This window comes from Mustela nivalis, assembly GCF_964662115.1.
Source record: "Mustela nivalis genome assembly, chromosome: 11".
Classification (NCBI taxonomy): domain Eukaryota; kingdom Metazoa; phylum Chordata; class Mammalia; order Carnivora; family Mustelidae; genus Mustela; species Mustela nivalis.
The window spans coordinates 87556124-87572066 of NC_139030.1; the positions used below are offsets into that span (position 1 = coordinate 87556124).

The following is a 15943-nucleotide window of genomic DNA, read 5'->3' on the forward strand; positions in this document are numbered from 1 at the left end:
CCCAAATGTTTTGAACAAGAGTGACATGATTAGTTTTGCTTTAGGAAGTTTATTTGGAAAACAGGTGGCATGAAAATAGAGATTCAAGTAGCTTCAGTAATCATTTAATCCCGAAGTAACTGGGATTGGTCAAGGGCTGCCACCCCAGCACATGAAAACTTCGGTATCATGAAGGATGACTCAGCATGGACAAGAAAGGAGAGGGAAGACTGCAGGAGCACACCTGGATGGTTGTTGGGTGGTGCCAGAAGGCAAAAACTGGTAGGGAGACCCCCAAGACATAAGTCTTCTTCTCTTTTCCTTCAAAGCTTGGTTTTCAAGCACACTTCCTGAACAATGGTTCTCCCTCCAAGAAGATCCATCTCATGTGGGGACAAGGGAGGTGATAATTCAAGCACCTCCCACAGTCCCTCTAATTTTCTGCCTCTTTCACATCTAGGAGGCAAGAAGTTCTATAATACTCTTTTTCTTTTAACATAAGACTAAGGTTTTAGTCCCAGGGAATGTAACAAAGACTGGAAAGAGAGAAAGAGAGAGAAGAAAAAGAGGGACATAGAGTTGTAGTTAAACAACCTATATACACATTTGTGAAGTTGAGTTTAATTTATTCTATGTCCTCTTTCACCAAAAGTTACTAACAATCCCGCTGTTTCCACATCCAAAGAATTCAGATCTTTAAACTAAAAGGATTGATCATGATCATGATATTGTGTCCTGAGATGGTTTGATAGAACTACGGATTTATTCATCCAAATTTGTATTGAGGATCTGTGGCTGTCTCTGGGCCTGTGTGTTTCTGTGCACTTTCCTATGCATTCATGGTGGCATGGGTCAGAGTGGGGAATGGACAGAAAAGAAGTAGTAGAGCCGTGTTTGTGAGATCTGAAATTATGACTAAAACATGCCTGAGAACTCACCAACATAGGTACATATCAGCATGGATTCCCCCTCTCTCACATACATCAAGTGCGTGAATAAGTCTATACTTTGTGAACAAGATATCTTTATTCAAGAACTTTGTGTTGAAAAAAAATAATAGTAATCCACCTCTCAGTTGGCAAGGATTTATTGGCAATTTCTTAAGTGCCTATCTTTGTGCATTAATGTTTTTTTAAAAATTGTAAAATATGTCTTAAATGAAAAATCAATCTAGTTTCTCACTCAAGAACATCTCAGTTCCTCCATTTATTAGCTGCAGGGTCTTGGACAAATTATCCAACACTGCTGGTCCTAGAACACCACAATAATAATATCAACCTCACAGAGTTGATGTAAGGATTACATAAATAGGTTAATATCTCCAGATTACTTACCACATTCCTGGCACTGTTCCAAGCACAAACTATTATCTTGGCTCTGTACTCCCAGAGTGTAAGGTGCCTGAAGGAAGATACAAATGTGAAATAATAAGGACCGGTCAGGACTGGGTGTACATCCCAAACTGCAGACTTATCTATCTCTAAAGGAGGAAATTAAGGTCAGGTAGGGGTGAAGGAAATATGGATAAAGTGAGTCTGCAAGAACTTTCTATGTCAGAGAAGAGTGGTTAAATAGAAGGCTTACCTTCTTCTGCTCAAAAACAACCTCTAACTATGCACTCTGAAAAACAATCTGAGGGTTTTGAAGGGGTGGGGAGGTGGGAGGTTGGGGGAGCCTAGTGGTGGGTATTAAGGAGGGCACGTATTGCATGGAGCACTGGGTGTGGTGCAAAAACAATGAATTCTGTTACGCTGAAAAGAAATTTAAAAAAAAAAACAACTTCTACTCTCCACTACCTCACCTCCTGTCTCTCCTCTACCCACTACCCTCTTGACCACACCCCCTACTCTGTCTCTGCAGGACCCTAAATGTCACATGCTCTATAAAGTCAAATAAGGTAGGACTGAAAAATGAGATGAGGTTCCTCCAGTGTCTAACAGCGCCTGGCACTCCAGCGAGTGCTATGGGCACCCCACATCCGGCGCTTTCATGTTACTTTGCAAACTCACTCTTTCCTGAGTTTTATTTTGCTGTCTCCTTCCTCAGCTGCCACCCCTGAAATGCCTAAATATGGATGACAAATCCCATAATTTTGTCCCTAGACCACCTCTTCACCTCCTGTAGGTTCAACTATACAAAACTCTATTTTGCCAATGCTCAGCTCTACCTCATCAGCCTAGATGCCTATATCTCATTTGTCTACTGAGCACATAGTAGTGGATATTAGGTCTGTCCAGTAGACATCTCCATCTGTGTAAAACCAAAACCAGTATTTTCTGTCCAAATGTAGGTGCTGCTCTAGTATCTGCTGGAGGTTGTGGTGCTTATTCACTCAGGACGAAAGTCTAGGATTCAAACTTTCCCTTCATAGCTCTTTCCCTTCCTCTCCTCAGGCACCTCAGCATTTTATAATCTACCCCTTCTTCTCCATCCCGATCACTGACTTGGGCCAGTGTCCTCTGGGTTTTAATATTCAAGCCTTTTGTCCATATTTCTCTTCTTGGTGAACATTAAGTATACATGACCCCCTAGGTGATTAAACTTCCTGCCTCTGCCATGGCAACAAATACATGAGACGACACTGTACAAAAGCACTAAAATTAAGTAGATGCAGATTTAATTCCCGCCTCTGTCATTTAGTATTTATGTGTCTTTGAGCAATTTCCTGAAGCCTATAAGGAAGTAATTTCCAACTGGGCATTTAGTTTCCTCATTAGTAAAATAATAGGATTGCCATTGAGTCCCTATCCTTCTGGCTTTAACTAAAAGAAGATTTTTAAGATCAGAGAAATAAAATAATATATCCAAGTTTAGTAGGTCAAGAGGCTTGGATCCAGAAAAATCAGTCTGACTAAATGTTGAAGGAAATCATCTGAGGTCCTACTGCTCAGCCCTTCTCCTGTAGTTTGGTCACTGATCTCATACAGACTTTGTGACATCCCAGAGTGGGAAAGTCCCAGGCCACAGTGGCCTAGTTTCAGATGCTCCCCCTGCCCCATCTCAAGGCTCAGAAAACCATTTTCTGGTAAATAACCAGAAAACCCATGTTGGGATTATAACATCTACCATGACTGAGGGCAGCCACCCAGTCAGCCAACCTACCATGACCAATACAGCAATGTTGCCCATCCCTTAGGACTCAGAGGACTTTCTTCAGGAGCTTAGAAAAATGTACCACCAAGGAGAACATGGGGGAGGAAGAGGAAAGCAACTGGTAAGTTCTTGACTATGTGGTCCTGGGGGAGTATAGGAGGAGTAAAGGGAGCATTTGAGGAATGTGTAAGAGGAGGGGAGAGAGGAGGTGTTGATGAAGGCATTACTGAAGAGGCTTCATTCATTCTCAGGTACCTGGCATGCCCTCATTGAGAAGCAAGCCATTTACAAGTATTCATCAAGCCCCAATTATGAATAAGATCTTAACCAGCTCTCCTGGATTATAAAGATGAATTAGATAGCAATGTCTCAATCTAGATGTTTACATTAGAAGAGAAACAGCCCTGTACTTAGGGGACTTGAGGCTTGGTTTATGCTCTGTTATCATGATCCAGAGCATATCTTCTAACAAGAGGCCAGTATAATCATCTTGCCCTGGGTCCCACAAATAATGTAGCTTATTCCAGGGAGACATAGCTTATGAGGAACAGGCATTGCAGGGAGTTTCAAGTAAGCCAGGCCAAACCATAGCTAAAAGGATAACAAAACCATAAGGAAAAATCTGGACAATGCCAAGGTGGCCTTGTCTGCCCATTTGAAGAACCTTCTGAGACGCTCTCGCCCTAACCAGGAAACTTTATAACTTCTATTTTGTCTTTGCTTCCTTACAGCATGGAAAAACTGTCCAGAACTACTGCAGGACAATGCTCTATAGGGTATACAAATATTCCCACGTGGTGATTACCAGTACTTACCAGAACTCAAGAGCCCCTCTGTGGCATTACCTTCCACATTTCCTCCCAGAACAAAAATGAAACTGCCCATCATTGAGAATTCTTGATCAATAAAATCTGATCACTGCAACACTCAGAGAATCTGCGTCTTTTGGTGGGAGGGGGCATCGGTGAGGGAAGAGGGTCATTATTGAAAGCGAAGGCTTTGAAGATTTCACTAGGCAGTCATACCTGCTGTCCCAGCATAGGGTGTGTGAAGGGCAAAGTGTCACTAGATCTTTGTGTTTTGGACCACAGAATTGCAGGATTTATGAAAGATTTACTTTGTCCCCCTTCTTTATTATAAATACAGCTAAACCTACTTTTTAAAATATGAGAATTCTGCTCAAAAGAATAATGCAGAAACCAAATAGGCAACAATACGGTCAGACAAACTTTCTTTGTCAGTTTTAATTCTTGAGATCCTTGAAAGGCAAAGTAAAATTGTTCTACCAACATTTCTTCTCTCTTTCACCCTCATTGCTCACCACTAAGAGTAGGAAGTGGAGCTTCTTCTTAACGGACCAAAGAGATATCATTGGATTATGATGTTCTCCCTTGACCTAACTTTGGTCAGTAGAGTTATAATAGGCAAATATATTAGAAATAATCCAGAAATACTGAGAATTTCCTCTGGCCAATGTACCCTACCAACATATTGGCCACAATGCCTTATAATGAAAGTATAAAGGCATTGACCCTGGACTGTGGCAACAGTCTGTCACTGTGGTCCTTGGATATTTTTGATGACAACTCCTCTTCCTTTCACAGGGCAGCCGTCCTCAAACTCAGTGACATGATGGTGGTTGGTGGGTGGGATGATTTCAAGAGGGCAAAGGTTCCTGGCATGTGGCTCCCAGAACATGAAGGGAGAAGGGAAAACCAGAGAGAGAAAGCACAGAAAGGAAGAAAGAGAGGAAAGGTCATAAATCTTAACAATAGTGCCTGATGGCAGATTGGCAAGAAACCTGGCCTGAAGATGGAGAGATCTGGGCTTGAGATCTAAGTTTGCCTATAATTTGTGACTTTGGCCAAGTTACCCTTCATCCCCAGATCTACTTATTATGAAACTGTTTTCTAGCAACCCTACCAACTCAAAGTTCTTTACTCCAGTTTGTGGATGGATAAAACACATTTGTTCCTAAAGACCACATGAAGCCAAATAATGGAATATGTGTGATAGTTTCATACGGTAATACCCCCTTTCTATTTTCAGGCCACAACCCTGTTTTTGCCTTAAGGCTTCAGGGAACTATACCCCCAGTACATTCCAGCAAGGAAGAGCTTCTCCTTCACTATGGTATAGACAGGTCATACGGTCAGTGGGGTCAGGGGAGTAGTTAATGTGGAAACTTTATTTGGAAGCTTCAGAAGCATAACATTTGGATTTACTTTGTGTACTATTACATAATGTGGTCTTATTGTTAATAGTTACAAAAGGAATAGACATATTCAAATAACTTCTTGTAAGTCCAAAAATAACAACAAAAATAAAACTGTGAATTCTCTCCAAGTTAGAATTTCATATTTGTACAGAAGACCTCCAAAGTCACACCCTACGTTTAAGAACTCACTATGCCCCCCACCCAGTACTCTGTCTTCCTTCAGTATTAGATTCCTTCACCGTGACCCTAGCAGCACATGTAACACAGAGAAGGCAAAAGATGGAGAGTGAAGGCAGTAAAGAGCAGTGGGTAGTCTCTGACATAGGAATCAGCAATTCCAGGTCGAGCCATGTCTTTTGCACTGTCAGGGTGCAGCCCTTAGACAAGCCTCTTGACCTCCTAAAGGAGGGTGTTGAGGTGACTCCTGAGGAACGTAGCAGGGCCACTAGTCTTGTGATGTATCTCCTGTCTTTTAGCAGCCCAAAGTCTCTCTTCCTGGAAAACAGAAAATGTTTATGGAAAAACAGTTTAGGAAAGCAGTCAACAAGGATGGGAAAGGAGCCTGGAGGACAAATGAGGAAAGAATCTCAACAAATTTTCAGGCAGAACCCAGACATCCTCAGAAACAAGATCCTTCCTTTTTTCCCAGACTGGATGGAAAGAGGCAAATGGAGTCGAGGTCCCTCCTTCCTTGGCTTTGGGTTCTGGTTTCTCTTCATTCCCTACTGGAGACGTCAAATGAGTCCTGAGCTCAGAGACTGATGCCCCTGTTGAGACCCCTCTCTCAGCAGCTTTCTCATCCCATAGCCTTCCCCTGAGCCCCCTTCACCTGCCCAAACAGCAGCAGCAACAGCAAGAACAAGAACAAAGAAGGCAGAGCATGCGTGTGAACAAGGTAGAAGGTTCCCACTTCTCAGCTGAGGTCAACATCTGGAGAGACTTGGGTTTCAGAAAGGGATTCAGACTGAGTCATCAACATGTGTAAGGACTGTCAGCAACTTTTCCATTTTCCTTCTTAATAAACCCCAATTCCTGTCCTGCTGGGGAGATCCAGCCCTGAAGAAGACATCTATTGGACTAACCAGGAAAATTAATAGAGTGAGTTTGAAGAGGTGAGATGGGACCCCACTAGAGATCTGACTTCCAAAACAGTGACGCCCAAAGCCTCTGCCCCTTCCTAACCTAAGAGAGGGGCCATTGGGAGTGCTGGCTTCCAAACTCTTCCCCGCAACACCACTTTGGTCATCCTTCTGGGAGATAAAGACTACTATTCTGTTTATCCACCTGTTTTCAAGCAAGATAACACTCTGCTCCAAGACAGAGAGGGTTGATAGCTCCCCTTCTAAAAAGACAAGGACTTCAGTTCTCTCTCCATGTCCCCTTAGCAATATCAAAAAATACCCATTTCCTTGCATCAAGAGAAATAAAGCTAAGACCCACCAGGGAAGCCAAAGCATGGAGGAAATTGGTTTTTTGGGGCATCTCTGTTATTCCTGTGCTGGATTATTTGAAGAAGCTCATGTAAACACTCTATGCCTCAGTTTCCTCCTCAGAAGGAGGAAAGAAAAAGAACAGAATTAGAGATAAGAAGACAGCCAGCAGACTGGATTCACAAACAGTTTTCAAAAAAAAAAAAAAAAAATGGCTCCAGGTCCACTAAAGGTCAGGAGTGAATTCATTGTGCTCTATCTAAATTGCCTTCGGCTCAAGCAACACTGGGGCAGAAATGGAAAGAGAAAAAGAGACGGGCAGCAGTGCCCAATGCTCAACCCTACTTTGTCCTCAGTCCAGGAGGCCTGAGCCAGAAGCCAACCCAAACACCCATAGCCCTAGCCTCAACTGACCTGCAAGTGCCTTCCCCCACACTGGGCTCTCTGCTGCTGGACTTTCTCAGCATGGGTGTCTGAAACCACATTCCTTAACCCTAGGCGAAAGGGAACTCTTCTTGTTTGTTCATCAGTTCTCAACTCTGGCTGCCTTATTCCCTGTGATCTCAGCTTCCCCTGGGCAGAGTGGGTCTTTGGGGATGGAATGGACTCGGGGCAGTGGGGAGAGAAATGTTATCCAGGCTCCAGGACCATCCAGAAAATGTCTTTCCAACTAATGAGGCTAGTTCCTCTGCAAATGCTTTAGTCAACAGGCACAGGAGCAAGGGGGCCTATGATGGAGACAGTGTCTTTTTGACCCTTCCCTGTCTAGAAATACTCCTATGTGGTATCTAGAGTCATTCTGTGTCTTACTGTCTATCCTCATAATACCTAAGAAGTGAGAATGAACAAATGCGTATTGACCACCTACCGTGGACTGTGTCAGTACCCATGGAAAATGCAGTAGAAATAAAAAATACAACCCCTAACTACAAGGTACCTACCACAAAAGTCATATAATGTCAGAGATCACCTAACCCAACAAGTTTATTTACAAAATAAAGAGATTAAAGTCCAAAGAAGTGATACTTAGGGCACAGTCAGGACAAGAACCAAGACACAATGCCTCCTCTTGAGATCAGACTCATGCATACTACACAGCAATATGGGCATAGAACAGGGTGTCACACACTTAGGTTTGGTTGACTTTGAGAACACTATTAAGGACCATGAACACTGGACAAATTACAAAGAACAATGAGAATTTGAAAAGTCAAGGAAGCCTTCCCTGGAGAGGTGGGACAAAATGGGGAGAATTTAGATAGAACAATTGAAGGATTTGTTATTTATTCAACCCTTATTGGGCCCTTATTGGGCTCCTGCTCTGTGGAAGGATTGTTCAAGGCCTCAAGAACACAAAGCAGCAAACATAAGTTTTAAACTTCTGCTTTCATGGATCTTGCTTATAGGAGAAATAAGACTGGAGTGTACAATAAAGTCCCAAGATACAAAAAGGCAAACCCACAGCCTATTTCTAGAGGTCCTCCCTGTTTGAGGGCATCAAAGTCTCCAACAGAACCCACCTGGAAAGAGGATAATGGAAAATGTCCATTATGGTGGCTTTTCAAGGAATCTGGGTTTCAAAACATGACTTGTCCTTTTACCTATAGACATCAGAAATGCCGAGAGTGGAACTTGAACTAGTTCTCTTCTCTAGAAAAGTCAACCAACTTTTGCTAAAATGTGATGCATGAAAGGTGCTTGGTTCTTGAATGAGGATGATGGCAGGGGAGAGAGAAAGAGGGACAGAAAGAGGAAGTAATGAGCCAGTTCCACTGAAATGTTTTTCAAAGGACTGAATATAAGGTATGAAGGAGGAAGAAGAAAAGCTTGGCTATTGAATCCATTGCTGGGGAAGTTGGAGAGGGTGGGTATCTCCAGCTCACACTTCTACTTGGAGCTCCACACCCATGAACCCAGCAATCATACAATATCTCTATTTGGAAATCTCAAAGGCAGCTCAAACCTGAAATGTTTTAAACCAAAATGCATTATGATCCCTGTCCCCATGCCTAGACTTTATCCCAGGGAGTAGCACCAGCATCCAGATAGCTGTATGACACAAAAAAAGCCACGCCTTCTGCACCTTCTGCTGTCACCAACCAAAGCCAGTCCATCCGTCACCAAGTCTGTATCTCCTGTCCACATCTCTACATCTTGATCAACACCATTTCTGGCCAAGGCCTGAGCCTTTATCAAATATTTCTCTCTCCTGAACCACTACTATAAGTGCTAAAATCCCCCTCTATTTACTCTACATCCCCATCAATCTACCTTCCACATAATCTTGTCACATTACTCTCATAAACATTTTTCCATGGTTTCCCAATGCACATGAGCCTAGTCTGGTCTCTGCTTCTCTCTCCAACCTCATCCTGTACCATGTCAAGATGTAATTATCCTGAACCCTGTTGGGAAGTGATTATTTACTGATATGTGCAGATTTCTGATGGCTTTCTCCTGATGAGGCTAAAAGCCACCAGGAAAACAGGTCTATGTCTGGTTTTATCCATAACTATTTTTCTAACACCTAAGTGCATTGTGTATATTAGGTGATCAGTAAATATTTGATGACCGAATTTTTTTAAATGGTAAAGCCAACAGTTCTCAACAGAGGGTGATTGTACCCCTCCCCCAAGTCAATGTTCGGAAACATTTTTGGTTGTCACAGCTACTGGCATCTACTGGATGCTTTCAAACATCCTCTGATGCACAGGACAGCCCCAGAAAATTACTCACCCCATAGTGTCATAGTTAGAGGAAAGAGAAGGAATATTTTTATTTTGCTCATACTGGATTGAGTTTCATAGAGTCACATCCTTACAGAAATACATTTGTGATCTCCCAGTGCTGTAAGAGATTGAAACACACACACATACCCACACTCAACGAAGACATTAAATTTCCTAGAGGCAGGAGATACCTATTCTTATGGTATCTTGTACTCCCCAGATGCCTAGCACAGAACTGAAATTGAATTGCTCAATAACACCTATCTGGAAATCCTCATTTAACATAAAAAGGTAGCCTTGAGTTGCATTAGAGGGGCCACCTTATTTCTCATATATGACCCAAGTGTAACAAGGGTCACTGACATCACAGTGGAGCCCCACCCATCTGCTAAGCCACACCCCTTCACAGTCACAATGGCTAAGGCCTTAAATACCCAGACTCCTGGCCTCCGGGCCCTGCAAAGCCCCTCATTTTGGCAGAAATTACAATGTCGACCAGCCGCAAATTAAAGAGCCATGGCATGAGGAGGGGCAAGAACCGAGCTCCTCACAAGGGAGTGAAGAGAGGTGGCAGCAAAAGAAAATACCGGAAAGGAAGCTTGAAGAGTAGGAAACGGGGCGATGATGGTGAGTAGGGACAAGCAGGCAACATAGGGGACTCACCCCAGGGGCCCTCCCTCTTGGAGTTGGGCTTCTCTTGGACCCAGAATCTCAGCCTGAGAATTTCATTTCCAGTTCAGTTCTCACTGGGGCAGGAAGAGGAGAATGGGGATGTTCTAACATGTGTCCCTCTTGCAACCATGTCCTTCCCCTACAGCCAATCGCAATTACCGCTCCCACTTGTGATGCCACCCATGGGCTCAGTCCTGGTGGACTTCATACAGCACCAGGCAGCAATGAGAGGATGACAGCCAGAGAAGAGCCTATCGTGTGGGTAAAATGCCAATCGTGACGAAATGAGGAATGTATATGTTGGCTGTTTCTCCTCAACATCTCAATAAAATTTTGAGAACCGAATGTCTCCTTTTCATCTTTTGGCTGGAAAATGGGCTTGGGCAGACTTGGGAAAGAATCATGTTAAATGGCTTCATACCTGTCAATTCTTTAACATGATCTTGGAAAATATCAAGATTAATTTGTGTGGCCAGCACAGGCTGGCCACCATCACCAGACTCCGGTCTTGGTCTCCATGTCCAATCTCTCTCTTCTCCCTCCTCACTATGGAAAAGGAACAGAGAAGAGACCTAGAAGAAATGCAGTTAGGAGCCATAAAATCTAAGGGGTTAATAACAAGGGAACCCCGAACCACGGGCTAAACTAAAGCTAAAAGACCAATCCCAGGGATGGTTACAGAAGTCTCCATGCTAATTTATCTGATTATGTATGAGCAGGACTAGAAGACCGTTAAGGAGACTCTTACCTTGTGTCAGCAGGGATACTGGCCGGGCAATCCCTGGCCGGGCAATCCAGCTGGTGAGAATCTGATGTCATAAATGAAACTTATGAACCTTAGGTGTGTCTGCAATTAAGGATATATCCTTAGAATGTTTAACCTGGTTTGTATCTCTGGCCAGGGATCCAGGGGTCCAACACCTCTTCTCAGCAACTACCCCATCGGGATATTTTGCTTGAGGGACCAGGGTAGCTCAGGATGGAACGGAAACAAGATCTTATTTAAACCAAGCCACCCACTTGGGATCCTGACAGGGGAAGCAACCAGGAAAGGCTTATGAGAGGCTATGAAAGGAGCATGAGGTTGGGCATGAAGTTTTCACCCCCTACCAACAACTAAGATGCAGGGCACAGAATAAAGATTTTTCCTTTTTCCATTAGGCACACAGACACTTTTAATTCGTATTTCCCTCCAGTTTCCATTCCTTCATCTCCCACAGTTTTACCTCCTCCTGTCTTTTCTTTCCCAAACCTCTGGGTGTGTACCAAGCCCTGCCTTCCCTGATCCGAAATGACTGTCTCTTGTGCCCTCTGTCTCCATGTAAAGAAAGCCTGAGATATCCTTGCAACATGTCAAGCTTTTGCTGGTCGGAATAGAAATGGGATTTAATTGGGTTCTGAGCACACAGTAAGCTGGCATTTGGGTGCCAGATGTTGAAGAGAGATCAATTTTCATAAGGAAGGGCAGTGCAGGACAGGACTGTGCTCAAAAAGGAGGGCAACAAGGCACCATCAATGGGACCCCATGAGATGGAAGGCCTTCTATCCCCACCCACTCAGGCAGACCTGGAAGCTAATGTCTGCTGGAGAGGCTGCTTGCTGGGTCACATACCCTTCCTTTCTTCCCCAGGCTCCTTTCCCTACCTTTTGTCCCTGCACAGTGCCAGCTCCCAGCCCTGCCACTCCCAGCTGCCACAGTGAATCAGAGTCTTCCAGTGGCCCCACCCCACCCCACAGAGCTCACCCCTGCACCTGCCCACTGCTCCACTTTCTTGCTCTCATAGGGAGAAGTCAAGACTCAGGACCCAGCAAAAACAGCAATAATGCAGACAGGGTGGAATATGCTTGTTATAACCAGGAGGTTGGCCTCTGTCAGGATCCCGCAGGAGTACAGGCCCTGCAGAGGGCTCGAAGGAGAGCCTTTCCTGAAGACACTGCTCACAGAGGCTCACAGAGGCAAGACGCCTTGAGCTGAGCAGCAGTGGCTCTGAAGGAGCAAAAAACAAAACAGGAGCCCCAGGAGAGCCCAAATTGTGTGTGTGATGAAGGAACATGGGGAAGCAGATGGACCTCTATGGAAGGGCTGGGGAAGGCCGCAGCCCCTGCCAGAGTGGGAGCAGAGTGGAAAAAACCCCAACATTTCTCTCCCCCGGCCACACTCAACTGGAAGCCAGCCGGGCAGGGATCTCCGGTGATACAGAGCCCAAGGGCCAGCCTCTCGGGACATCAGGAATGGTAGCTAACACAAGTTGGAGGGAAACCCTTTGGTTTTATTTGTTGTCACAGACCAAAGTCACTGGAGAGAGGGCCCAGACCAAGGTCCTCAGGGCTCCCTGACCCTCTGCTTCAAAAGCCCATCTGCCCATCATTTGCAAGACAGTGCTCTCCCCAGACAGAATGTCCAAATATAATGTTGTATTTCAGTAATTCCCTCAGCATTGAAACAATCTAATTGGAGAACAGCCTCCGGCTAGTCAGAGCAGCCAGACCCTTGCCTGGTGACTTCAGTCAGGTTGTGGAAGGACTAGCAGCCGCCTGGAAAACTCTGTTTTGCAGCAAGAACATTTTCCAGGCTCACTTGCTGGAGATTTTCCAACACTAGTGTTGATTTAGTCCCTGCCCTCCAGGAACATTCATTCTGTCTCCCTCTTGACAGTTCCTTGCAAAACTCAGCACCTACCAGGCAGGCCCACTGAGGCTAACCAGCACAGGGGTCTTCTGACCACGTGACACTCAGAGATCTCACCCTCTAAGGGCTTTTGCTACATTGCCCCAATCAAGAGAGACTTGTGGTCCTCAGTTGTTTCTGGAATGCCACGTCCTGAAGTCATCACTGACTTGGCCTTTGTGGAAAGTAAAAAAAATGTTAAGGATCTTGGCCATAAGCCCTTCTGGGTCACCTTGACCTTCTTGTGAGCTTAACTTGGATACAGGGCCTCAGCTCTACTAGCCTCAGGGTGCAAAGGGAGTTGTCCCAGAGGAGGGGCGGGAAGAATGCAGCTGACCCCCACCTCTTGCTCAGGGCCTTGCTAGATGACCCCGGGTGGGACCTGTGTGACTGTGCAGCCTCAGGCCAACAGGAAGCTCTGCAGAAATGCTCAGGGCTGTGCTGGAGGGGCAAAGGCCAGGAATCGGTAGCTGGGAGAGGACTCTGTGTGCCCCGGTAGGCAGGGAGGTGGGAGTCAGAGCAAGTCAGACATGGCCTGGGGCTCGACTGTCAGGGTCACCCAGAGGTTCTGGTCTTAAAGACCAGAGGAGAGCAGCAGCCTGGCGCTGTACTCCAAGCCCTTGCTGGCCAGGCACATCCTTGGGGCAAGAACCCAACTGAGCAGGGTCTTAATTGCCAACTCCCGGGAGAAAGGCCTTGGTCACCTCACCAGGCTAATGAGCAGGAAAGCAGGCTACTTCCCTTCTAGAGAGTCTCTTCTCACTTCTGGACCACCCCTCAGCCATTCTCCCTCTTCCATCAGCCCAACCGGAAGAGCTCACCCTCCGTTGAGCCCTGCAGCCAGCCATTCTAGCCATTTAGCTCAGTGTCCCAGAATTGGGACAGGTAACAGTTGTCTCCAATGCAGCATTTCACCAGGGAAGAAGGACCGGCATCTGGGTCCCATCAGAGCCAACGCTGCTTTGTGACCTTGATCGATCTATTAGTTCTGCTTCAGGCCAAGCCTGGCACACCTCCTCTTCTGAAGCTGGGGCCCTTTTATCTGGGCTGCTGGACTGCAGCCCAGCCTGACTCGGGCAGAAGGATGAACGACCCACCTCTGGGCAGGCAACAGAGGAAGGCAACGCACATGGACCCTGGTTCTACCAGGCATGGGATCTTCACTGAATTTTTCAACCTCCGTTAGCCTCATCATCCTGAAATCTATAGAACATCAGTCACAATGTCTACCTCACAGGGACTTGTTAGAATATAAACTGCTGTGACTTATAGTCCAGAGTAAGTTGGACTTACTCCTGAGTAAGTCGGACTGTGCTTTTCAGTATCCTTGTGCCTGTCTGACCCTGACTCAGGACACACCTTAGCCTCAGGGTGCCTCACCAGCAGAGGCCGTGCCCTGTACCTGTGGACAGACTTCCTTGGGGGAACCCACTTGCTCTTCAGAGAGCTCCAGGCTCCCACTGGGACCTGGAGCGCCTCAGTCTCCCACAACTCTGTGCCTAGTTTGGCTCGCCCATGAAATGTAGGAGTTGAGCACAATCTTGTCTCTCCAACCAGAACTGTAAACCATAAACTCCAAACAGACCGTAAACTCCTGGGAACAAGGGCCAAGCTGTCCACAAGCGAGGGATCACATCAGGACACACAAACAACCATTGTTTCTCGGGAAACAAATCAATGAATCCACTTCTTAACCTAATATGCTGTGAAAAATAAAATCTGAGCATGGATGTCAGTCAAAAGGACCAAGGATAGATTAATAAACTCACTGATTAGGATCATGTTAAGTATTTCCATTTGCAACAGGCAAGTATCTCTGTAATTAATTAGCTATAAAAGTCCTCAGGCCCAATACACAGGTGGCTTTTATTGAAAAGACAAAGAGATTGAATTTCACAATTCGCAGGGATCCTCCTCAGAAGTGACTCAAAATGGAAGCTTTCGAGAAGAGAGAGCTCCTCACAGGACTAGAAATCAGACCTTGATGTATTGGCTTACTGTTTCCTTCAGGAACACAGAAGGACAATATCACACCAGGTATACACAAAGCTTCTGAAACTTTCACATGCATAGAAACACCTGGAATCAGATAAAATGCAGATTAGGATTCTGTAACTCATTTGGTAGGTCAGGGCGGGGGCGGGCCAGAGAGGCTGCTTTTCTAAGAAGCTCCCAGGTGGCACTCATGTATCTGGTCCAGGGCCCACACTGGAAGCAGCGAGGAGACTCAGACCATCCCACTGCGAGCTCAAAGAGCGGGTTCCGGCTCACCTCACCCCGACTTGCCTGGCGGTCAGGACCTCTCTCTGGGGCTCTCTCTGAGAGTCCCTTTCAACTCTTAAAACAACAAAAAGTCCTAAGAGTCTAAAAGACACGATTAAAGAAATGTCACCCAGGGGTGGCCATCTCCCCGACTTCTCTCCCAGGGACAAAAAGCGGTGGCAGCGTGGTAGAGTCTGGATGAAGGGCTTTCTCGGGCCACCTTGGAGCCATGGGCAGGCTGCCTCATTTCAGAATGTGGGGATTGCACTTCCCAGGGATCTCATGAGAAGGAAGTGAGAGAGGGGATGAGAAAAAGTTCTGGAAACAGTGAGCCCCCTCCCACCCTTGCCACCATGGGAGGCCAGAAAAACAATTTCTGGTTTGACGATTAATGATTAATCCCCCTTCTTGTCCTTCTCTATTTATTTGCCCTCCTCGGCTGCAGAGCCCAGGCCAGACCAGAGCCCTCCTGCGGCTCAGAGTGGGCATCCATTTGCATTTGGTTAAGAGTAACAGAACCAGAGGGGGAAATGGAATCTCCTGGAAGAATGTGGAATTACTCAGAGAATCGAAGGTCCCAGTGGACAACTGGGCCTCATGAGGGGAGCCAGGCAGCAAGCTGAAGAAACTTAAACAGCTTCACCCTGCAGTGACTGTGATTGTTTTCCATTCTGACATCACTCCCCTGCAAAAGTCAGGGGCCCAGGAGACAGAAAAGGATGGTCAAGTGTGGGTTGTGCAGCAGAGCAGGTTTGGTCCTGAAAGGCAAACCGAAGGGCAGTCACTGAAGAAGGGAAGATATGTGCCAGGCAGGTGGGTGCAAGGATGCCCTCCGCAGAGTGCAGACAATGACTTCCCTACAATGCAATCCCAGGGCACCTGCCACATGGGG

General features: G+C 45.8%; 1 protein-coding gene and 1 long non-coding RNA gene across 2 annotated transcripts; both read left to right on the plus strand.

Annotated features, from left to right (window-relative positions):
- The first annotated feature begins 2932 nt into the window (after nucleotides 1-2932).
- Nucleotides 2933-3996, plus strand: LOC309844572. Its single transcript, XR_014300767.1, has 2 exons — nucleotides 2933-3193; nucleotides 3804-3996. It is a non-coding gene; the product is annotated as an uncharacterized lncRNA (long non-coding RNA).
- Nucleotides 3997-9890: 5894 nt separating this feature from the next.
- Nucleotides 9891-10466, plus strand: TNP1 (transition protein 1). Its single transcript, XM_082688989.1, has 2 exons — nucleotides 9891-10076; nucleotides 10267-10466. Exons 1-2 carry the CDS (start codon nucleotides 9938-9940, stop codon nucleotides 10293-10295), a joined length of 168 nt encoding a protein of 55 aa, XP_082545115.1. The 5' UTR covers nucleotides 9891-9937; the 3' UTR covers nucleotides 10296-10466.
- Nucleotides 10467-15943: the final 5477 nt, after the last annotated feature.

What these genes read in the sequence shown, in the direction of transcription:
- TNP1 (XM_082688989.1), top strand. Translation starts at nt 9,938, where the DNA reads ATGTCGACCAGCCGCAAATTAAAGAGCCATGGCATGAGGAGGGGCAAG. An exon ending in TAGGAAACGGGGCGATGATG is followed by an intron (nt 10,077 to 10,266) that starts GTGAGTAGGGAC and finishes CTTCCCCTACAG; the next exon opens with CCAATCGCAATTACCGCTCC.